This window comes from Haliaeetus albicilla, chromosome 1 (genome assembly GCF_947461875.1).
Source record: "Haliaeetus albicilla chromosome 1, bHalAlb1.1, whole genome shotgun sequence".
NCBI lineage: Eukaryota > Metazoa > Chordata > Aves > Accipitriformes > Accipitridae > Haliaeetus > Haliaeetus albicilla.
Genome location: NC_091483.1, coordinates 51,368,785 through 51,392,212, shown reverse-complemented (window position 1 = coordinate 51,392,212; position 23,428 = coordinate 51,368,785). Strand labels below are relative to the sequence as shown.

The following is a 23,428-nucleotide window of genomic DNA, read 5'->3' as shown; positions in this document are numbered from 1 at the left end:
ATTATGCCATCCTCATTCATCACAAGAATGCAGCCTGTCCTGTGCAGTGAGTGAAACAAGGGATCTCTGTAAAAGGAATTTTGGGATCATACAAAGAGACTGTATCCCGTCCAAGAAGGAAGGGGAATGAGTGGCTGCTAAGCTTGTACGCTTCACAGCCTTAGTATACTTTTAATGTAATTTATCTTGGTTTTAAATCTAAAGAATGGTTGCTTGGGATAATATGTATTTTTAATTTCAATATTCTTTTCTTAGAGGATCATTTTAGATCTACTGTCTCAGCATAATTTGAAAAAATGTGGTAACAGCAGCTATTAACCACATAGGCTGCTGTGGGTGGGGAGGCACAGTTTGGTTGGGGTTTCAGATGACAGCAATGGAATGATTAATTTAGGAATTAATGGGGTCAGTGGAGGAGTATACTGCAGTTGCTAGATCTTCATAGCCTGCCATTCTCAGCTGTCTTCCTGTTCTATTTTACTTCTCTTTCCTCTGACATCTCCAGACCCCCTGGCTCCTGCTCATCTCTCTTTTTTTTTTTTTTTTTTTCTTTTTCATGTTTTCCCCTCTTCATCTAGTTGCTTCTACTTCTTTTCCCACATGGTTCATGCAGAAGGGATACCTTCTGCAGCTGGACATGGCTATCTTAAGAGAACTGTTTCCAGCTCTCAGGAGATGGTGCATGTACACCTCTTACAGGAATGCAGATGTAGCATTTGGGGAACTAAGTTGATGCAAATTATATGTAACTACATAAAGGTTTAAATACTGGTGTAATTCAGTTGGTGGGTGTAGCCTGAGAAAAAGCTATGTCTAATCCAAACCTGTCCAGGTACTTGAATTAAAGTTCTGCTCTAAAAACAAGATGGCACTTCAGCACTTAGCTACAACCCAATGCTTGTGATCTTTTTTTTTTTTTACTACAGACAAAAAAAATATTATTTTTCTTAACAAAATGAACCATTTTCACTGAAATATAAAGAGGGAAAAGTCTACGGATGAATTTTTTTGTACGATGGGTATCTGCCTAATAGAGAAAGCTTAGCAAGATCATAAGAAAGACAAGACTAATAGTGGAAAACCTTAAGCAAGCCTTATGACTGGAGTTACCTCAAATACAGAATATCCAACAGAGGCAGCCTCACTGCTGGGATTATCCTATTGCTTGCACATAACCCTTGAGCTAGGAGAACAAACTTTGTAAAACAAACTTTGTAAAACAAATTAGACCGAGAGAGGTTGTCCCATATACAATTAATATAATTCAGAGCTGATTCACTGTAGGTCAGAAAACGTCCTGAGTACAGTGCTTCTTGGTATGTAAACACACTAACTCCTTTATAATTATTGTCCTCTCTTCTAAGTAACAGAGTGTGGGAGCAGACTTAGCTATAAAAGGCCTTTAAAATCTTTGATACCTCAAGTTATGATGCTCTGAAAAACGGGTAGGCAGACTTAGAGGGAACAACCACATCATCTGCTTGCTACTTGATACCAGTATTTGGCCAATCAGTATGTTGCGTTTCAGACTCTTTCAACAGTCAAAGGCAGCTTCTTATAAAAAGCATAAATATCTGGAGTTTTCTTCCCAAGGCAAATTGTGGTTTCTGCCACTGCTTTCCTTGAGCATTATTCTTTCTGGCTCATCTTGTTCTTCTGGTGCAAAAGATGAGAAGTTTTGCTGCTTGGTGAGCTTGGGTGTGCCTTTCTCACCAACACTTTTGGTCCTCCAAAAGCAGGAAAGTCCATCTGATGATCTGTGGCATAAGCAGGTCATTTGCCAGCTGTTGCCACTAAGGTGAAATCCAAGCTTTTGAGCCTTCTGTTCGCATTTCTTTCTCCTTCCACCTGTAGCCCAAAGGGCTGGCTGTGTGAAGGTGGGACAGGTGTTTGTCCTGGGAGGGAGGGGTATTTTGTTGTTAGTTGTGGCGCCTGCCTAAGGCTCTCAGTTGCTCCCTGTCAGTCCACTCTCCATCATGCCTGCTTGCTCCAGCTCAAGTCTTCTCTTTACTCTTGCTGCTTTCCTTGCAGATAATTTCCAGGACATCTGTGGGTGCTGCTCTGGAGTTTCGCTTCAAAGCAAAGCCTTAACTTGTAACTGACTCTAATGCAAACTCACTCGCATACGTGTCCCAGAACTACTGCTTGCTTTTGTTACAATCAAATTCCTTTCCTGGATTCTCCTGTCCTCGCTAGCTGCCAACATTTTGCTTTTTGACATGGGAGATGCCATTCTTTCTTCCTCTGAAATGGTATGGGGCTTCACTGCATGGGTTTCTTGAATTGTAGAGGTATAAAATTTTCTTGGCAAACTGACATTTTTTGCATTTAAATGTCAGTGCCCAAACAAATGCTTTGTCTTTCCTGTAATGCCTTATTTAATTAAGTTCAGAATAAACTGGATTAACTCTTTGTATTTACATTAACAGTTAAAATCTGCTGGAAGCTAAAATACTGAGGCTGCTCCTGATAGAACTAGACTATACACTAATAATAAATGTTTGTCTTGTTGCTCACATTTTTTAAATTTTTCTTTTTTTGCAACCATTTGATGATTTTTCACAACAGAACTGGGAAAGCTATGTAAGCCTCTTATTTAAACTTAAAAGAGAAAATACATACGGTTGCTTACTTGACCTGGGGGAAAAACAAACCTAAAAAAAATAAAAATCAGACTGCCCTCTCAGTGGTTGTGAGGTACCTCAACTACATGTACAGCAAATGAATATGAAGAAACATACCTCTTTTCATTCCTTGTGTCTTTCTGTTTAAAAAAACCAAAAAAAGCAGGTGCATTAAATTCCAAAGTTGCAAGTAGTTGTATATGTTTCTTCAGTGAAATGGTCTTATCTTCCATTACAGTGCCTAGGGCAGCAGAAGCAGGGGGGAGGCAGTAAACTGATGCTAAAAATAGATGTCTCTATCTGTAACAAGAGCAAATTGAACTTTTTGTCAGGCTTGAGAAAACCTTCAGAACAAGTGCTTTCGGAGTTGACAGATGAAGGTTAAATCAATAAGCAATCACATTCATCACTTTTTCTATATTAAGACAGACACAGTAAGACAGTTGTTGGGGTTTTTGTTTTTCAATAGCTTTGTTTATTTAAGTCAATAGCAGGCATAGGCATTCAGGCTCTGGACAGACATCCAAGGGATTTAGCTGAGCTTTTGCAATTGTAAAGCAATTTCCAGTGTGGAAATGTGGATTGTCTTGCACAAGGTACATACCTAAAGCTCGTTAGTTAATGACTGTAAATAGACTACACTGCCTTGCTCCACATATGCTAAAGTGGGACAGGACTAATTAAGGAAGTAAACTTACTTATTTTTAAATGACAAAGTAATTTGATTATGGCTATTACGCAACTAATTCCAAATAAATCTGAACAACCCCCTACCAGATTAAGGTACAAACTCAGAAGTATATGAATTGCTCTTCAGGGTACAGACTGTAACATCTGACTTGGTTCAGCCATTTTATGTGAATCGAATGTCCCAGAAGCTGCATTTTACACTATACATCCATTTTTCCCTAATCTAAATCATGCTGCTATGTTGATTTTGGTTTACATGTGTTCAGTACTCATGACTGAGATTAAAATGGACTCTGGTAGTACAATCATGCTAACATGCTTCTGCCTGCATACTTTAGTTAAAAAAAAAATCAGATGTACAACTGGACTAGCCATTTTTTTTTAGCATCAGTTTAAATAGCGGGATGCTGATTTCTGCATGCTCTCGATCTGTCAGTGCTTTACACCCCTTTGAATTGCTTCTTGCTGTGCTACTATAAGCATTGTTCTATGGCCTAGAATATCAGTGCTTCGTTTTTTTCAACCAGAAGCCATGTTTCTTTATCAGCTGCTAAAGCTATTTGGCAAGTAGCACTGCTTTTGTCCCTGCTTCTTCCAGTGTTGATGGAGGGAGAGCCTCTAATAAGAACAGAGTTTGCTGTAAGCTGGTAATGTAGTTACTGAAACAAGGGATGATTAAAGGTTATCTTTTAGTCATAGAATACCAGGCTGGAAGGGACCTCAAAGATCATCTGTTCCAAACTTTCTTGGCAAAAGCACTGTCTAGACAAGGTGGCCCAGCACCCTGTCCAGCTGAATCTTAAAAGTGTCCTATGTTGGGAAATCCACCACTTCCCTGGGGAGACTATGCCAATGGCTGGTGGTTCTTGTTCTGATAAATTTTCTTGTGTCCAAACGGAATCTCCCCAGCAGTTATTTGTACCCATTACCCCTCATCTTTTCTGTGTGACTCCTTGTAAAAAGAGAGTCTCCATCTTCTTTGTAGCCACCCTTTAAATATTGGAATGTGGTGATAAAATCTCCCCTAAGCCTTCTTTTCTCAAGGTTGAACAAGCCCAGTGCTCTCAGCCTTTCCTCATACGGCAGGCTTCCCAGGCCTTTGATCATCTTTGTGGCCTTCTCTGGACCCTCTCCAGCCTGTCCACATCTTTCTTGTGTAGCAGGGACCAAAACTGAACACAGTATTCCAGATGTGGCCTGACCAGCGCTGAGTAGAGTGGGCTAATGACTCCTTTATCTCTGCTGGTGATGCCCTTGTTGATGCAATCTGCATCCTGTTGGGTTTCATGGCCGCAGCAGCACACTGTTCACTCATATGGAGCCTGTTGTCCACCAGAACCCCCAGACCCCTTTCCACAGAGCTGGTCCCCAGCTGGGTAGATGCCAGCCTGTGCTGCACTCCTGGATTGTTTTCCCAGGTGCAAGACCTTACACTTGTCTTTGTTGAACTTCATAAGGTTCTTGTCAGCCCACTCTTCCTGCCTACCCAGGTCTTCCCTGCAGGGTGCCTCTCCCTTCCGAGTGTCCACTTCCCCACTCAGTTTGGTATCATTTGCAAACTTCATCAGCGTATGCTTGATCCCATCATCCAGATCCCTTATGAAGATATTAAACAGCGCTGGGCCCAATATCGATCCCTGGGGGACCCAGCTTGTGACAGGTTGCCAGTTTGAAAAGGAGCTATTTACCAGCACCCCCTGGGTGTGGCGTGTCAGCCAGTTTCCCACCCACCACACAGACCACTGGTCTAGTCAGTAACCCATCAGTTTCTCTAGTAGGAGGCTGTGGGAAACTGTACTGAAAGCCTTGGAGAAATTTTAATATTTCTTTTAGAAAAGGAAGCAATACTAAATAAAACTTGGCAAGTCATACTTGGATGAAAGTTGACTTTGCATTTCAGATTCATGGGCAATAACTTGTCTCCCCTTCTTTAAGCTTCTTAGTGTTAAATTTGCAACTATTAAAAAAAAATAATCTTATAGTAGCCTTTACTGTTTGGAACAGAAAACTGTAGTATCCTCTGTTCTGAACTTCTGCACTACAGTAATACTGTTCTGCATGTCCTGCCTATCAAGAATCCCATTGTGACTGGATGTCATGAACTTGCAGGTTTTAGTTGGAATGCCTTATGCAATACCATCTCTGCAAGACACCAAAGGGACAGCAAACACGCCCCTTACACCAGTGGCAACTTTAAATTCATGGCTCAATGGGAATATTAATACGACCTCTTTCCTTGGGCAGTTAAGAAAAGAAAAACAATTGAACCACCATATATATCAGCCCCTAAGCTTACTCTCCAGTGTCTTCTCTTTGCGTGTTATAAAACACAAGAGTTGGCACTGGAAACTAGTCCCAGCAATGCAGCCACTGACATAGATAAAACTAGTGCCTTCTATATTATCTGCTTCCTAGGATATTAGGGTGCCTGTACTTCTTCCTATTTCTAAAGGACCTTTACTTTCTGAATTTTAATTCCAGCCAATGGTATAGTCTGACTTGGCTTCCCTCCCCCACTTTCCAAAACCAAACCAACTAAACAAAATCCCCCCAAACAACCCAGCCACTACTAGCAGCTGCCTACTTCCCATTCTGGTAATAGCTTTAACTGTCAGTTTAAGAAATAAATCAGTTTTTCAGACACTGTTAAAATCAGTCTATTTGGAAGTGAATGCCCTTTCTGCCATGTGATATGTAACATGCATGGTGACTTCCACTGAGGTATGAAATCAGTGCATGTGTACTTTGGTCAAAGAAAGATGTTCTCAAGAATATTTATTGTATTAGTATTTTTTTGAGACAACAGAAAAATCTGTGTTAAAAAAAAATTTGTTAACAGGCCAAGAGCAAGCTTCAGCAAAAGATCTATATATCAGCGAAAAGACATTTTTTGGCTCAGATCTCATTTTAGATATTTCCCCAAGACCTTGTTTCTGTGACTAGATATCACACTTGGTAAATTATTTTATAACAGGGCATCTTAGACATAACCTCATATTGGACCAGAACACTAGCAATTCATCTTAAGTGCTTAAGAAAGAATAACAGAACTGTACTGTCCCAGATGGCCTTCTTATACCCAATTCTTTTTCATTGTTGACAGATGCCATTTTAACTTATGTGTGTTTTAGAAGTATTTTCATCTAAAAAACACCCAACCAAACAACAAGAAATAACAAACCCACGAACCAACAACAAACCAAACCAAGAATACTGTCAAGGCTGAGGAGATCTAGAGCTAATTGCTGAACTCGTTTGGCAGAAATGGCTGAAATCAAACCAGACATTCATTAGTATACATTTCTTGTCAGCAGAACCGCTGATCAGAAAGCAAGAAAGTCTGCTGTGAGATAGGGTCCTCCACTGTTAGAAGCTCATTGACGTTTCTATATAGCCATTAGATTTCTGAAGAAAGGAGTTAGACTGAGGAATCTATTTCCAGAAGTATTTCTTCTTGGAGGACCTCCAATTCAGACAAGCAGCTTCCAACATTGGAAAGGTACAGGACTACCAAGGACTACAGGGATCTGGGCATTCCCGCAGGTAAGTCTCTGTATGACCGTTATATACCTCCATCAGCGTTGTGCACACAGTCAGCTAACAGGCAGGTGGGAGAAAGAAGAAGGAAGAAGGGAAAAAAAAAAAGCCTCATTACAGCAATTAGTGAAAAACTGTCTCTGATACTAGCTGAACATTTCAACTAAAATGAGCATTTATCTTATTTAGTCAGCAACATGCAAGTATGAATAGTTTGTGTCTTCAGCCAAGAATGCTGCCTCCACTTAATATAGTAACTGAACTTTATAATTCAAAAACTCTTCTCAGCCCTTTAGTCTTTTTTTTTATTTCCTAAACACCAAAACCCTCAAGTTCAGACTAAAACATCTTTTTCTGCAAGAACAATGTGCCTGTAGTATGCCTAAACCATGAGGTATATTAACTTGTTTCATGCTGCTTATAAAGGCATGTATCACAGGTTAATTCAGGTTAGGAGGGTCCTTAAGATGCCTCAAACCAGAGCCAGCTACGAGGAAAGGGCTCAGGCTACTCGGAGTTTTAAAGCTGTAGGGCCTTTGGAAGACAGCTATTCCAGAAATTACATTTTGCTTTTATGAAGTCATGTGGAATTTATTTCGTTTTTATGTGCATGTTTTCACCTAAAAAAACCCCACTGTGACCTCCTCCTTAGATGTATAGTAGTTAGTGGTCTGCCCCCCAACCCAAACTTTCTGCAAAAATAGAAGCATTACCTTATTGAGGACAGGCTTTGTGGAGAGAACATCATAAATTGTTGGTAAGGAGATGTTCTGAAAGAAAATAAAGACATTGATGTTAACGGACATTAACCTGTTAGTGTAAGTGCTGAGAACTGTAACTTTTTTACTGCTCAGATAATAAGATAAAGCTTTAAGAGTACATGATACCCATACATCTTGAGATCAGAAGAATATGGGTTGCAAAAACTCAAGCAGACTGGATCTCAGTACACCATAGGACACTTGAGTGTGTTTGACACAGCAAGCGTTTGAATTTCACTGGTGCCAAAACAGCACAGGAAACACTGAAAATCTCTCTCAAAGTATCTCCAGATTATCCCCCTGCATATGCAGCCACAGAAAATGCTTGCAGGAAACCTACCTAGATGAAGAGAAAGCCTAAAACTAAAAACCATTTGTGTAAAGAGCCAGCTGGTACTTTATTACCCAGCAGCACAGACAAATTGTCACAAAACCGTTAGCCACTTCTGTCATTACAGCTGTGCTTGCAAATGCCCTGAATCCTCCTGGCTGCGTCAGGTCAGTTTTGGAGTTTCCCAACAGCAAGATGAGGTATTCAGAGGATGTCTACCTCTTGCATTGTCTGGTTCAGGCATTTCATTGCAGGTGTTCTACGATTATCCAAGATTAGCGGAGGCTTCCAGCGATCGTAGTTTGTTTCTAACACGTACCATGTGCCTTTCTTGATATCAAGGCTGGAAAAGAGGTATATGTTTGTGTTTTTCTTCTCGAAGTATGTAGTTAAGTACATATATAGTATATATTACACACAGCCGGATTTTTTTTAGGCTTGCTGTGGTATTTTTCAATGATGCTAAAGAAGCGAGTTCTTGCACAACAGAAGTCACAAGAAACATAGGACACAATTATTGGTGGAACCTGTCCTCTTCTGGAGGGTCAGGTCAAGCATACTCACTCCCAGATATCCAGACTAGCTGTCCTGGAACGAGTTATCACACACCCTTCTCCAGAATTTTTTCCACCCAGTATAAAGTAAGCTGGAGCCAGCAGTCTTGTTTTTGCCAGTTTGTCTTTTGCATCCTGGTAACTGCAGATAACAAAGTAGTGTTGGACTATTAAATGCTATAAATGGTTCAAGTACTGAAGAACGAATTTCACAAACCCAGGAGAAGTTTGGGTACTCACACCTTTCTTCCCCTTTCACGCACATATGAGGAGATTGTATCACAATGAAGGAACACATTTAAGCAAAGCTCTTCCACTCACTTTGTACTTAAAGTATGGTTGTTGAGAGTTGCTCTTGGCACTTTTTCAGGAATAAAATGATGACATGCTGTGTCATAGTCCACCTAATTCATTTACTGCATGAAAGCTTTGTTTCTGTTTACTTCCTGTAATATGCTACTGCCTGTTGGATGTGTTTTGATGCAGAATGCTGTTACACATTCAGATACCAATAGGTTCATAAGAAAAAAAAAAAAAATCTGAGAAAACAATTTGAGGAACTCTAAGGGACCATGTACGATGCCTCTCCCACACCAGAGTACCAGCAAAACCAGAACTAATGTTAAGGCTTCTAGGAAGATATCTGTATCATTAGCTACAGTATTCATGCCACTTGAAAGCAAAGCAGCTTAAAGCAGTAGAATATTTGGGGGGGGGGGGGGGGGGGGGCGGGGAATACCTTGTAGCATTCTCTAATACTGTTCTTGTAAGAAAGCCCATCCACATACCGTCTCTTCTACCAAGAAACCATTCGAAGATTCCTGCAAAATATCGCTGGTTACAATGTTTTCAGAAGGTTCACTCATCTAACTTTCGTAGCCTTTAAAACGAACTGTGTTTTATCTTACTCATCTGGAATCTCTTCACCAGTTGTGTGCCTGTTTATTAAGGTAACTGGTGTGCCCAAGGTCTGGAAAACTTGTACAGAAATAATGAAAGAAATGAGCATTACTCACCAACATAACCACCATCAAGACTGAAACGCTCATTCATTGTCAGCGTGAACAAGTCCTGAAAAGCATTAAACAAGTCAACCTTCATCCATCCCCAGCCCACTAATACCAGTAACAAACAAGAGGCAGCATTGCAATTCACATGCCAATTGAGCTTCTTGTTTGTTAGACTCTTCCCCTTTGAGTAATAGGCTGCAAGATCAAGCCCATGCAGAGAAGAACCTAATTTATCACTGCTTGAATAAGTAGAAATGATAATTCATAGTTTTCTGACCTGGCATAGCAATCCAACAAACCATGCTTTTATGCTAAGCAAGTCAAGCCTATGGCCATTTTTCCTTGGTCCTTGTTGCATCACTGAATTACCAGTTTTCCCTCTCCTGCTGTGTGTAACGTTCTTCTCAGACCTCTGAATACTATTCTAGTTTAAAGGCAAATTTTTAAGTCCCAGTGCTAAGTACACCCTGATATGGTATTGCTGTTCACATGAGCATGCAGCTGTACACAATTCAATCCGTGCTACTTGCAACACACAATTCAGACTCAAGTCCTAGTCTTCTCCAACTAGTGTTTCTTTCAGAGGAAAGTGGAATTCAGCTAAACTGGATCATTTTCAGAATGGACTCTTCCCAATTTATTTGACCGGAAGACATAAATAAATTGATACAATGCAGGGATTTATGCCAGAAATAGTCTACTATGAGAAGGACCACCTATAATAGAGGATAAAGGCAGAGTATGTAGAAAAGGAGGAGTTGTGGTAAGATGGAGACCCTGGTATGGTTCTGTACTGCTGTTTTTTAAGATGTAGATAAAACCTAGACTTCAGGTGTCTATTAAAAAAAAAAAATAAAAAATCTTGCAACATAGGACTCCTTTTCCAAGAAGGATTGGACAAAGAATTAAAACAGCACAAGCATGCCATTTCACCTCTGGGATCACAGCAGTATCTATTTGCTAGAAAGAAACTCCAACCACTTGAGCACTTTGTATTCACTTCTGTTCGTATTCAGAACTGAACATTGTTTTTAAGAATTGTCCAAATATAAATATTTTATTTAGGCAATCTCCTTTTATAAGGAAGAGTGCAGCGTTGTTTTTTTACCTTTATTCAAATAGCTATACTGTGTACCAGAACAATTAAGAGATCATCTATTAAAAAACATCCCAAGGCAGAGGATGAAAGCAGAAAAAAAGAAAGTATGAAGCATTATTAACAAATTGACAAGCCCCCCTGCCCATGCTTACTGGTTTGACTCCAGACACCATGCCTATGTATCCAGCAAAATTTGTAGACTTGAATACTGTTTTGTTGTTTCTCTGGAAGTCCAAGTTTACCACTAAAGGCTTCAGTTCCCGAGTTAAAGTCCAGGAATTATTTTTAACATCCCACCTGCAGAAGACAGTACAGCATTTGAAACTTCCCTCCCTCAGCAGCTTTTAAAACTTCCCTTCACAGCACACAGATTTCCTGTGTGTGATGCCTATCCTCTGATTTTACTCGTGTCAGCCATCACCACTGCTCACTAGTTACCTCAGCTGCACCAGCAGGAGACAACAAGGAACTCTAAAAGGATAGGCAGTCAGTAAAAAGAACTGTTTTGTTCAAACCAATACCATATACACTACTCGGTATTAAACAGCACCACCATTACAGCTGGTTGGTTTTGAACACACATAACTTTGTTCTATTCCTGCTGGCAAAGGGAGGCCTCTACGGGTACTGCCTGTGACACCGAACCTACCGTGTCCTGAAAGCATGTGTAGCTTGTTCTGCAGCAGAATGAGCCAGTTCCCTCAAGTTCTTACTTTTCAAAGGGAGAAAACAAACCACATACTACTGGATGTGCTCTGCACAAAGACCCAAATCTAGTTTGTAAAATAAGCCAGAACAGCTTGTAGGCAAGAGGGTGCTAAAGAACACTTAGTAGACCATTAAATTCTCTGGAAACGATCCAGATTCCAGGAACAGCTTTCAAAATTGCCTTACTTTTCAGGGAGCATGTTCCCAGTAGTTCTGACAAGTGGGAGAAGTTCAACACAAGCCAACCAAGGGACAGGTGGAGTCACAGTTGATTTTTTGATAGGCAGGTAAGAATTTTAATGAAGACGGACATTTAAATTCCATCGGGGCATTGAGAGTCATCTGGAAGAGTTACATTACAAAATATACTGGGATAATAAAAGCAAACACTGAACTACCTGATCATGAGGTATGAAATGAGAACTAAAAGAGAATCCAGTGCTGGGCAACAAACTACACAGTTTGTATCCAAATGAATGATAATGTTAGATAAGTGGAATACAAATCACTGGCTTCTAAGTAGAAATGATGAATGATGGGAAGTGCCAGTAGAGCACAGTACAGTAACTAGGGGGATAACTTGGAAAAAAAACCAACCACAAAAACAAGCCCCAATCCACATTTCACTGCATACACTAAAATTGATGCTTCTGTCCCATCACATAAAGAACAAGATATACTGCGCCTCAGAGATAAGGTTACATGGACTGTTCTTTGGATCGAGACAGTTTTAACTGGAGCTGAGAAAATGCTAAGTAACACTGAACACAACTGTTTCTCAAAGTAATTCCCAACATGCTTGGAGTAGTTTGACATAAGATCAGCAGAACAATCCTTTTATTTGTTTTAGCCTTTTTTCCACAACATGCAATGCAGAATTACTTGTCACAGTCTTAGCAATACCTGATTCATCATTTAGACTCAAAGAATGCACATAGTAATTCCAAGTTTAGCTAGCTTTTTCTTTGGGTTTAAAAAAAAAAAAACCCACAAGTTTAGGTACTTACCCAAGAAAGAGTCCAAAATCCAAGTTTCTGGCATGGTACAGCTTCCCTACATAACAATCAATCAATCAATAAATAAATAAATACATTTTTCTGAAGAAAGAGACATAAATTTCAGCTTAGAAAACCAGGAAATGAATAAGCAGGAAAAATACCTGGGAAAGCAAGCAGGGAAAATACCATTGTCTAGTTGCCCTTTTCATAAGCACAGAAAAATGGTGGGGGTTTTTGGATCAGAGAAGTGTTTCGCCGTGATTGAAATCAAGTAATCTTGTAAACTGCTGTTCATCTCAACCTCGGATGCTTTCCACATTGTCTTAATGTAATGGTAATACCTGAGCTTTCTCTAAAAGTGAGACGTTTGTAAGCCCTCCGAGAATCCCTCAGAAACTTCCTAAGCTGGAACAGGTGCAGACAAGGGCTGCAGAACTGAGTAAGAGAATGAGAGAGTCTCTTTTCTTAAAGCAGACTATCCATTTTTTCTAGCACCATACATATGTGATAGATAGAAACTAGATGCAAAATGGATTGCACTAGAATCCCTCATGGCACTGAGAAAATATCACGTCTGGCTTGCATTTCTTTCCCCTAGAAAAACAAATGGCACCTATTAAAAAAAACCCACAAAACAACAAAAACCCTGCAAAACCCCCCAACAAAATCAAAACCAAATCATTTTTGAAAGTATTTTTTCCCTTTTTTTTGCCTAAGACACCTGTGATCTCTTATTCCCTTCTCAAGGAATACCTTTTTATTATCATTGTTTTTAGTCCCTCCTACTAGACCTTCTTGCCTGCAGTTCAGAAGGACTATGTTTGTACAATTGAGGTGGACCCTCTCCTACATAAGAGAAAACTGTTAACACTATTCTGGGTTGTATTACCTGTTTTATCTTCCGCCACTATGGATGTACATACAGTGAAAATTTCATAGAAGATGTTAAAAATAACAATTTCCCCTAGAACAAAAGAAACAAAGTTCAATAGTTTGAAACTTCTTCCATGAACAGAAAAATATGGTTTGAAAAAAGCATACTGCAAAGTTCAGCGTTCTATAATACTTCTCTCAAGAATTTCTCTTTAAATCTCATTTGATCTTTGAAATGACTGCTTCAGCAAAATCAAGAGCTTCCTGAAAGGCAAATAGAAGGATCAGAATCCCTTGGCCTTCTGCCTTTCCATACAGAAAGCTGACAGTCATTGCTACTTCCTCCTCTGGAAACTTCAAAACAAGCTGTGAAATGCACTGTAAAGAAGAAAGCTGCTATATGTACCACTATTCCCATATAAGAGCTGCTGACTAGCACCAAGTGTACTGCTCCTGTATAAGCAAAGCAGTGGAAGCAGGTCTATGGACCTTCTCTGTCTCAATTCTGGAAGAATTCAGTGTCTACTTCTCACCTGGAATTGCATTCTTTTGCAGTAGGTGCAGAAGGCAGGCATGAGGATGTGGCAATGATCACAAGGGAAAGAAAACACAGCATGAAACTGAGCGTTGCCTTCTTGGTATGTCAACAGAAGACATACAGCTGAATAGGAAACCAATGAGAATCAAGGATTCCCCCAAATTTTGGTGCACAGGAGCCGAGGCTCGCTCCAGTTCCCAAAACTCAGGAGCAAGAAGCTACAGCTCTACAGGGAAGTCCCAGCCTGATGAAAGGCTTATGTGATTTATTGCCACTCTCCTCTAAAATACTGTTTTCATTTAGTGTGAGATGCAATTTTTTGTTTTATCTAACAAATAAATTATTAATTAAGTAAAGTCACAGATGACTACAACTATACTGCAAATTGGTACATATACTAATTTTAAGTGAGTCTGGATTCCTAGTTTTCCACTACGTTAATAAAGTGTTAGAAACTTACCCAAAGGAATCCCAGATGAATTTGCAATCCCTTGGAGTTCTTCATTGAAAGGATAAGGAAGCGTGGCAGTCAGACGAGCCTGAAAGGAAAGGTTTTGTACGTTGTTTGCGTAAATTAACACTATTTTGTCACTTAAAACAAACATCTCCCCAACAGGTACATCCTTCTCACAACTATTCAATTGAGTATTTAATTCCTTTGCAGCCTGTAGAACCTGAGGATGTTTGTAGAGTAGTTGGAAGACAAGTACGTACTTAGGGAAAGTAAAAACTATTACTTATCAAAATACTGACATGTGAGCCATGGAGATTATTAGCACAGTATCTTAATTATTGTTAGCAGCAATAGACAGAAGAGAATGAAATAGGACTCTCATATGTTAAGAGCTCAACTGGAACTGATCTTGACATCAGTGTTTAAGGGAATCCCTAACTTTCACACATTGGTATGACTACCTCTATATGTTACCTTTATGGCAACTCCACTCAGGCACACAGGGACACAAGTGAAGTGTGGCCAGCATGACTGACGGCTGCTGTAAACAAAGATGGGGGACAGACTTGACCTTATGCTGTCTCTAGTGCTACACTGTTTTCCCCTGCCCTGATTCTATGCCAAAGCCTATTTTAATCAGAACCAAATTATTTTTTTTAAGATGAGGCCTGGTCAAAGTTGCCCCTGTAATCAGACATTTATTACAGTTTTCAAAATCTGATTTTATTCTACTGTTTAAAAGGAGTTGAACATGGCAAAGAGAATTTCAGTGTTTTGCTACAGTGACTAAGTCAGTAGCATGTATGTCTAGCATGAGTAATCCAAATTTGAAAAGATCTTGGAAAAAATAAAGCGGAGGAAGAGACACATGCACTTTAGGTTTGATGGTTTCAGAGTAATTCAGAGTAGGCAAAGCGGCAAAATTTCACACAAAAGGTAAAATTTCCGAGTAACTCTTCAAAACAGCGTTATTTGTTCTGGAAGTGGAAGAATCATCACTTGTCAAGTTCTTAATTGCCAAATTTAGTAGCATTCTAATTCTAGTAGTCAGAGCATACAGTAATAAAATAATTAGGCTGAAAATACTTACTATTTTGTTATCCACTATGTCAACAACTTTGCCGCTGGGGAAGAAGGTATTTGCTATATCTTTAATATTCTGGACCACAGTCTTCAGCTAAAAAGAACAAGGGTTGTTATTGAATAGTAGATCTTGAGCATAAGAATTGCTAGAATACTAACAGAATTCCTCACATACTTTTCAAAAAAAACCATTTTGTTGAAAAAAAAGTATTTAAAGAAAGTGCTGAATGTAGTGTTCTTGGTGAGAAAAACAGCCCCAATTCCCCATCAAAGAGTCTCTCTTCAAGCTTTATTCAAGTAACTTTCTAGATTAGCTCCAACATGTCCCTCTACCAGAGAAAATGAATTACAAGAAAAAGCCATCCTCTTCTTCTGCTCCTTTGATCACATTTTAATACTCCACACTCTTCTGTCTTTAAAAACATTAATTAAAAGCTCTTTGCTTAAGCAGTGATGTTCTTGAAGCCAAGAAGACTCAATAAATTTCTTATAAAAGTACATGCTATCCATTTGCAACATGAATGGCCACAAATGGAGTTCCACTCTATGGGATCTAACTCCAAAGTACATGAGAGAGGAAAACCTTTCAGAATTTAAGGTGCAACCTGAGGCTTCCAGTGCCCACTGGCTTAAATGAGACTTTAAATATTACGGTGTAAGCAGAATTTGTCTGGCTTTGAGAGCTGAAAGGTCAAAGTCAGCAAGTATATAGCAAAAATCCCTGGCATTTTTTGAGAAATAAAACATTACTGAATTGAATTTACGGCAACCTTCAGAAGAATAGCTGCTCTAAGTACTGTGAAATAGGCTTGAGTATTTACAAAATTATTTCTGGTGGGTAAACACCAGTGCTGCAACCAGCATCCCTGAAAAGGGCAGGAAGTTCTTCATTTCCCCCTTGCTATTTAATCATCTCATGCAATGTTTTGAGAGAAACAGGGATGTGCAGAGGGGAAGGGATACTGCCTCAGTTTCACTTCAGTTTACTGAGTCTGTCCCTTTGGTGTACTCCTCCCTCTTCATTCTGTATTACTTCATGACTAAAGAGCTTTGATAAATGAAAGCCTGCTCTATGCCGCACGATTTTTTATTCCTCTGCATCCCAAACATCAGTGCCCCTATACTTGATGCAGCTAGCTCAAGTGTTGAACAGAAAAAGTTTTACTCAAGCAATTATTCTAGTCTAAAATCATATTAAAAAAAGTAAGCTAGAAATATTATCCCTGTCAGAGAATTTTAGCACAGGTATTCCTTTCCAAAAATAAAAGGCCACATGCTAGTTTTATACCTGCTGAGCTTCAAAGCAAGCTCTGCATTTCATACCTCTGTCTTTTTGTCATGCATCAAGTCATCCCATCTTTTGCTGGGAGGTAAATCAAGATTTATGACATACGTGGGTACATTCCCTTTGAACCTGAAAGATAAGTAACAGAGTTCAAATTTAAAGGCAGCTTTGAACAAACAGTTGACAAAATAGGTGCTTCCCATCCGTAACTAGCATTTTCTAGGCCTGCAACAGGAAAAGTTACAAAAACCCCCTGTTTTCAGACTTACAAATCACTATTTTTCTGTAATTTCTTAGACAAGTTGAATCAGATTACTTACGTTGGTCCTGAAGGAGGGTATGTTTTACTCCTGCACTCTTCTCCATACTGTAAAGACAGTGAAACATTACTTTTTAGCTTTTACTTTTTGTTAAAACACTTTATTATTCTAGCAGACTTAGTTTTGAATTAAACCTTCAGGACTAGTCAGCTAATTCAATTCATGATGATTTGATAATAAATGAAGAGAAGGTCTTGGGACTTTGGAAAGGGTGCAGAGGAGAATACAAGAAGTAGGGGACAAACAGCAACTTCCCTGTGCTGTCTGACAGACCTTCAGACAAGGCAAGCACAAGTTTATGACAAATATACAAACCCATTTTTACTTAGTGTGATTCAATGAGGAGCACTTCAAAAGCATACTCTTTAGACAAGTTCAGAAACCTTAAATGTCAGTATGGACCAGTTTGTTCCGTTCGTTCAATTCATGATCTCATTTTATAGCATCATTCATAATTACGCTTAGCGTTAAGCTTCATTGTATAGCTGGGGCAGAGAAAGCACACTGAACTTTGGACAAATTACTCAGCTGGAGGAATGAGCTATATGGCATGACTTTTTATTTAGTGTGGAAAAGTGTCGCTGAACTGGTGCTAAATATGATGAGAGGCGCATTTCAGGAATATAACTTAAAACGAGTTACCTTCATTCCTGTAAGCATGGCTAGTTACAAATGAAAGTTTGAGAACTATATTTAGTCATACTCAGAATGAACGCAAGGGTGTTTTCCTATCAATTACATAAAGCATGCATATACATATAGAAACATATGCATATATATGCCACAATTATAATTGCATGTTTCACCCAGTGAAATACAAGCAAATGCCTACTAGCCGCACTTGTGCTTCAAGCCAGTTGAGAGCAGACCAGATTTGGTCCCTGAGCTATCTGAGCAGATCAGTAAGCTCCTAAGAGCACAGTATGTCCCACTAGGGAACAGGAAAGGTACACATGCTATTCCAGGAGTCCATACAAAGGCTCCCAAAGCACAAGTGTTTGGGAGACAGAACAGAAACAAAAATAGTAAGGATCCTGCCACCACTTCTCCCCATCCCCACCCTCAACTTCCAGTATTTATTTGGCTCTACTAATTAGATTACTTTACTAGTGTGTCCTTATAATGCATTCTGGCTCCAGTAAAAACTGAGACAGGATCTCTAGCAGCTATGTATGTGGGACAAACAAGCCAACTAATGTCCATGTTTTCTTTGGGCTAATCACATTATCTGCTTTTAATGCATTAATCTAGAAAACACAATGTCTTAGACAATGCCACGGAGTTTAAACACTGGCATAACTTGTTACAACTGGAAACAAGAACTTTAAAGTGGGATTAGTTTCTGTGTGTTATCATGTGTTTTCTTTTTGTATTGTTTCCAGTAGCTGGGAGAAAGCATGAGATGAATTTTGGTTTTCCTACATGCGAGATGAAGGTATAGGACCAGTAGCTATGTCCTTCCTAGATTTCACTGCAGTGCAGTTACAGCCTTTGCATAGCTGGAACAAAAGGTCAAACATAAGAGGCCCATTTAATTTTCAAAATGAGGAAGGTTCTAAACAAGGAGGGGACGGGAGGATATCATATGACTAATTAGGCAACATAAGTCAGAGGCTTTACGCAAAGCCAAGCAAATACTTAACAGAATTAATGCAATTGTCTTGTGAAATTTTCCATCCTGCAATACTAAAATCAATCAAAAAAAGTGACATTACATACACATCCTACTGCAATGGATGCACAGATTTGGACCTTCAGGAAATATCTGCTGTCAAAATATGCTTCTTGACAGATAAAGCCTGTAACAAACAATTATCCGAAATGGATGAAAGTTCAGTTGATCTGTCAGTATAACCCATGCATACACAGAGGAAACTGTGGTGATCGCGCAAGCTGATTTCAGAGGATTTTAAGTGATGTTCCGGGTGCTAAATGTTATGCCACTCCTGATGCTCTCTCCTGAGATTTTAATCTTGTATTTGAAGTTATTTTTACCTTGCCAGCCCTTTGCAACCTAAGCCACAAAAGAGGTAGGGAAAGCGACAGTTAAAGGAAGAGTTAAGGGAGAGATACAGAGAAAACATTGTCTCCTTACATGCCAGTAATTTTAGACTTCTCACCTGTCCATGTATAAAGCAAGCTAAAGAAACCAATAATCCCCAGAACAACCCATATATCTTCCAAAACTGCTACCATTGATTGAGATATCTGAAGAAAGCCAAGATTATTAACAGTTTCTTTAGGTAAACTATTATATGCTGGCACATAAGCCGTAATTTAAAAAGATGTCAAGATAACCAGAAAACTAGATGTGGGTTTTTTGGGGGTTTTCGGGGGGGGATATGGTTTTTATTTTTTTTATTTCTTTTTTTTTAATACACAATGTTCTACGAGGAACAAAAAAAAATTGTTACCTTTTGCAATCAGCTAAAAGACTAACTGCAAACTTTTCTGACAAGGTAATAAGAAAAAAAGATACCTAAAGAATTTTGTTACAGCAACAGAAAGAACACCAGGCACTTTCTATCACCAGACTGAAATAAGCAGCTATTAAGTTACTGTTGTGGTCAGCGAGATCCTCCCCTCTGCAAAGGCTTGACACTGGAAGAGGAACAATAAATGCTGTCTGAGAGAAGCTTGAGCAGCCTTCCAGCACTAGAGGATCGCCTTGAGTTTCCAACATGACAAGCCAGTGGTGGTCTATTAGAAAAGGCCAGCAGAAGCTAGCTCCAAACAGGAGGTCATCACTATAAATTTGCTTTTCAAACATGCATTGAACCTCCTAGGAGGAATGCAGCTATTCTTGAATGATCAAATGCTTTCTTTTTTTCTTTTCTTTTTTTTTTTTTCCCAAGTTGCCTGTTAATAGTAGGTTGCATATTTTGATTATCCAACATACTGCTGACTTTCAAATTTGCATGGATGTAATGACACGAAAATGGATGCACAGCAGCATAGGATCAAAACACTAAAAGAAAAAGAACACAGTGGAGGAGCAAGAGAACATGGTATGGGGAAAGATGGAAATAATAAGAAAAATGGAAGTAGCACAGAACATATTATGACTGGTTGTAAGAAAAAAGAGTAGAGCAGAACAGGAACCAAATAGCTAGCAAACTGTCAAAATGAATTGCTACCTGGAAAAAAACCACAAAGTAATAGTTATTATTCACTGCAATAAAGAAAATTAATGCATGGTTTAATGACTGCTGAGTAAATATTTTAAAACCTAGCCTGATTTCATTAATATGAAATAGGCTGAATGTAGCTTGTCCAGTCTAAAGAATGCCAGCACTTTCTTTATCACCCTCAAAAACATTTTTGAGGTGGACCATCTCTGGCATCCTTCCTTAATATTCAGCATTTCTCATCTTCATATTTAAAAATAAATATAAAATGACCTCTTCAAGCTATGAAATACAATTCCATAGTTTAAGGACATGGCATTCAATCTCTTTCAGACAAAGTAATCTGCTGTATTCAGCATCTTCTGGCCTATGAACTCTGTGGTGTGACATATTTTTCTCTCTGCTCCTCTTCCCTTATGGGACAACACCAGTGCAGCACTCTGTCGTGCTGCAGCAGTCCCAACGCTGTCCACCTTTCTGAACATGAAAGTTAAAAGTAGTCTTGCAACCTGGAAGAAAGGGGGACCAAGCCAATTTAAATAGCAGTTTGGACAAAAAGTTCAGTATGGTTGACAGGGCCTAACCTAACACTGAAGGGACTGACACTCTGCACCACTAAGATGTAATTCATGGCATTTAGCTTCCATGTTCTTTGTTAACGAAAAGAGAAGAACCCAATCAGCTGTACGTAGGAAGACAACAATCGTCCTTCATTCTTCAGCAAATGATGCGTCCCAGCATCTCAACTGAAAATCAAATATCCAAGCCTGATATCTGGCTGCACAGTAGCACAACCTGCAACCTGGACACCCAGTGGATATTGTTGAAAGTGTGAAGACATACCAAGTGTGACCAAATGCAAAACCAAGCTCTAATGATAGGCTTTGCTGATAGCTGGCACTTTCTCCCCCACTCCACACCTCAGGAAGCTTTTGGCTAAAATTCTGAAGGTGTTTTAAGCTGGAGCTGGCTTATAGTATTGGGAAGCTGCTCTTGCGAGGGGGACGATGGGACTGGGTGCACAGAGGAGGGCCTAATTCTGTGTGTAGGGTGGACACTAAGGGAACATGGGTCATGCAGATGTCCACAGTCCTCCGAAGTCTTTCCTGCAGTTCTCCCCTCTCCCAAGCCCCATGCTAATTTTCCTGAGATCAGTATAATCTGCTAAGAAAAGTCGTACAGAAAACACAAAAGAATATAGGAAGTAGTATGTTCCCCAAATATTTTAAAATATATTGCAAAAGAATATTTTGAAATCCATAGATATTTAAAAAGCTGTCCTCTTCACAGAGGGTGAGGAGATTCTGAAACTGAAGAGATGAAAGAGTGCTTCGCTGCTTCAGGAATAAAAAATACACCAGGAAGCAAGAACTGCTGTTTACATGCCCAGGAGATGGAAGCCAGCCTGTTCCAAATACCACCACCACCCACCCCCCGACTTCACGATTCCACCAAAAGTTTCATACTTCACCTATTCCTTTAAAAAAAACCCAGAAAACAACCAAACAAAAAACGACACGCCAAGGCCACCTGCTCTACACTTCTCCCCTAGGGTGAAGCTATAGCAAATACACTAAGCAGACTCACAAGCTTACGTACTTTTAGTGAGACCGTCTTAACTTTCCTTTTGAAAATCATTGCTTTGGTGCCAACATTACAATATTTACGTTATAGACGTATACGAAATCGAACGCGGGAATGAGCAAGGCCTTGTAAAACACACCCGATAAACACCAAGACTGGAAACCGCAGCCACGGCTGCGCCGGTTGCCAGACGAGCCATTTAGAAGTTACGAAGTCCGTGAGGGCAGCGAGACGCTACCTTAAAACTCACCGGCGTGAATTTAGAGGCACGCCTGGCCTCCTGCGTGGGGAAGAGCGGCAGCGGCCAGCTCCCCTCACACCCACCCGTCCCGCCGAGGCCCCGCCAACCCCTCGGGCGGGGCCGGCCGCATCCCACCCCTCCACCTTCTCCGCAGAGGGCCCGGGGGGGGGCGATCACACCCACCCCCTCCCCTTCCCCCTCAGGTCGCCAGCCTCACCGGGTCCGGCGCCCAAACGAGCTGCGCCACGACGAGCAAAGCGGCGGGCGACAACAGCTCCCAGCCCCAGCCCGCCATCCTCCTTCCCGGCTCGGCGAGGCCCTGCCCGGTGTGGCGGCCCACATGACGCCGCGCCGCCCCGCCTGTCACAGGAGGGAGGCGGCGGCGGCGGCAGGGCCCTGCCGCCGCCCCGGCCCTACCGCCGCCGCCCCCCCCGAGCCCTACCGCCGCCGCCCAGGCCCTCCTTTTTTATTTTTAATAAAGCGGAGGTGTTGATTTTCAGTCATTCTTCCAGAAGAGGGAAGTTCCGCACGAGAAAACCTGAAATAAAATCGCCTCTGGTAGGCGACGCGAAGAGCAGACCCGTGGCACCGGTTTTCACTCTGTACGTGTTGTGGTTTTGAATGGTGCTGTGTCCTCGGGAGATTTTTTAGGCAGGTGTTGCAGTAATGAGAGATGCAAGGGGGATGCCTGCTTTGGGAAGAAGGAGTTTTCTCCATCTGGCCTGCTTAAGAGGGCAGGGAATGGGCAACTGGAGAGCCAGTCTAATGAGAAATGCTGGGTATGAGGTGCACCCGTCTACGCACCTTGCCTAGCATTTATTCGCTGCAATACGTAAACGGTGTATTTGCTGTAACATCAGGGACAAGCCAGCAGCAGAATAAGGTGCAGGCCCCAAATAGCTTTCAATAAAAACATATAATTCTAGTGTGAGCAAATGAACATATAATGAGTGTATACGTTAGCAACAGTTGTTGGAAGTACCATGAATAAATATTAACCACCTAGGATGCTTGTGTTTTAGCTTGTGTCTTGTGCTTTATGCAGTGCCCAAGACCTGCCACGTGTTTTTAGGCACACAGAAACGAAGCAACACAGTTTTTAATATCATGACTTCATTAGCTGTGCAATTAACTCTTATAAAACAAACCGGGACTGGCAAGAAAAAGAAGGGAAGTCCTTGGCAGATGGTTGATTGGAAAGCTATGTGGCATTGCAGAAATTAAGCAGGAAGGGATAGAAGAAATGCACTGTAAGGTGTGAAAGCCTTGGGCAAAAGGAAGGCGTGCAGCAATATGTAGGAAGGAATCAGCTCAGAATGTAAGCTTGGAATTGCACAAAGCTTTAGAGACCAAGGCAGAAAAGCATTAAGCACTCGTGGAAGAAGATACAGGACCAATCAGGGGATTTAGGAAATCATGAAAATTACAGCGTTAACATTTCAGATTTTCATGGGAGCGTCTTTCACAAACAGGAAATGAGGCAGCTTCTGTAGGGCCCAGGCAATTTTTTTTTGGTTGAAAACAAATACCTGTAAGAAGTAATTCTGTATTTACTTGCAGGTATCTGAATATAGTTATGGTCTACAGTAAGAAATAGTCCGATTAAGTTG

The 23,428-nt window shown here is 40.4% G+C and overlaps 1 protein-coding gene across 1 annotated transcript; it reads right to left on the bottom strand.

Annotated features, from left to right (window-relative positions):
- Positions 1–6,075: 6,075 nt before the first annotated feature.
- On the bottom strand, positions 6,076–22,192 carry ASAH1 (N-acylsphingosine amidohydrolase 1). Its single transcript, XM_069788879.1, has 14 exons — positions 22,036–22,192; positions 16,866–16,912; positions 16,584–16,674; positions 15,268–15,354; positions 14,184–14,262; positions 13,202–13,276; positions 12,322–12,367; positions 10,759–10,903; positions 9,514–9,568; positions 9,237–9,318; positions 8,508–8,639; positions 8,163–8,286; positions 7,565–7,621; positions 6,076–6,911 (listed from the first exon to the last, which is right to left on the bottom strand). The coding sequence occupies exons 1-14, from the start codon at positions 22,111–22,113 to the stop codon at positions 6,822–6,824; spliced, it is 1,188 nt and encodes a 395-aa protein (XP_069644980.1). The 5' UTR covers positions 22,114–22,192; the 3' UTR covers positions 6,076–6,821.
- Positions 22,193–23,428: the final 1,236 nt, after the last annotated feature.

What these genes read in the sequence shown, in the direction of transcription:
- ASAH1 (XM_069788879.1), bottom strand. Translation starts at nt 22,113, where the DNA reads ATGGCGGGCTGGGGCTGGGAGCTGTTGTCGCCCGCCGCTTTGCTCGTC. An exon ending in GATTTTGGACTCTTTCTTGG is followed by an intron (nt 10,904 to 12,321) that starts GTAAGTACCTAA and finishes TGTCTTCTGCAG; the next exon opens with GTGGGATGTTAAAAATAATT. An exon ending in TGAACCAGACAATGCAAGAG is followed by an intron (nt 7,622 to 8,162) that starts GTAGACATCCTC and finishes ATTTTCTTTCAG; the next exon opens with AACATCTCCTTACCAACAAT.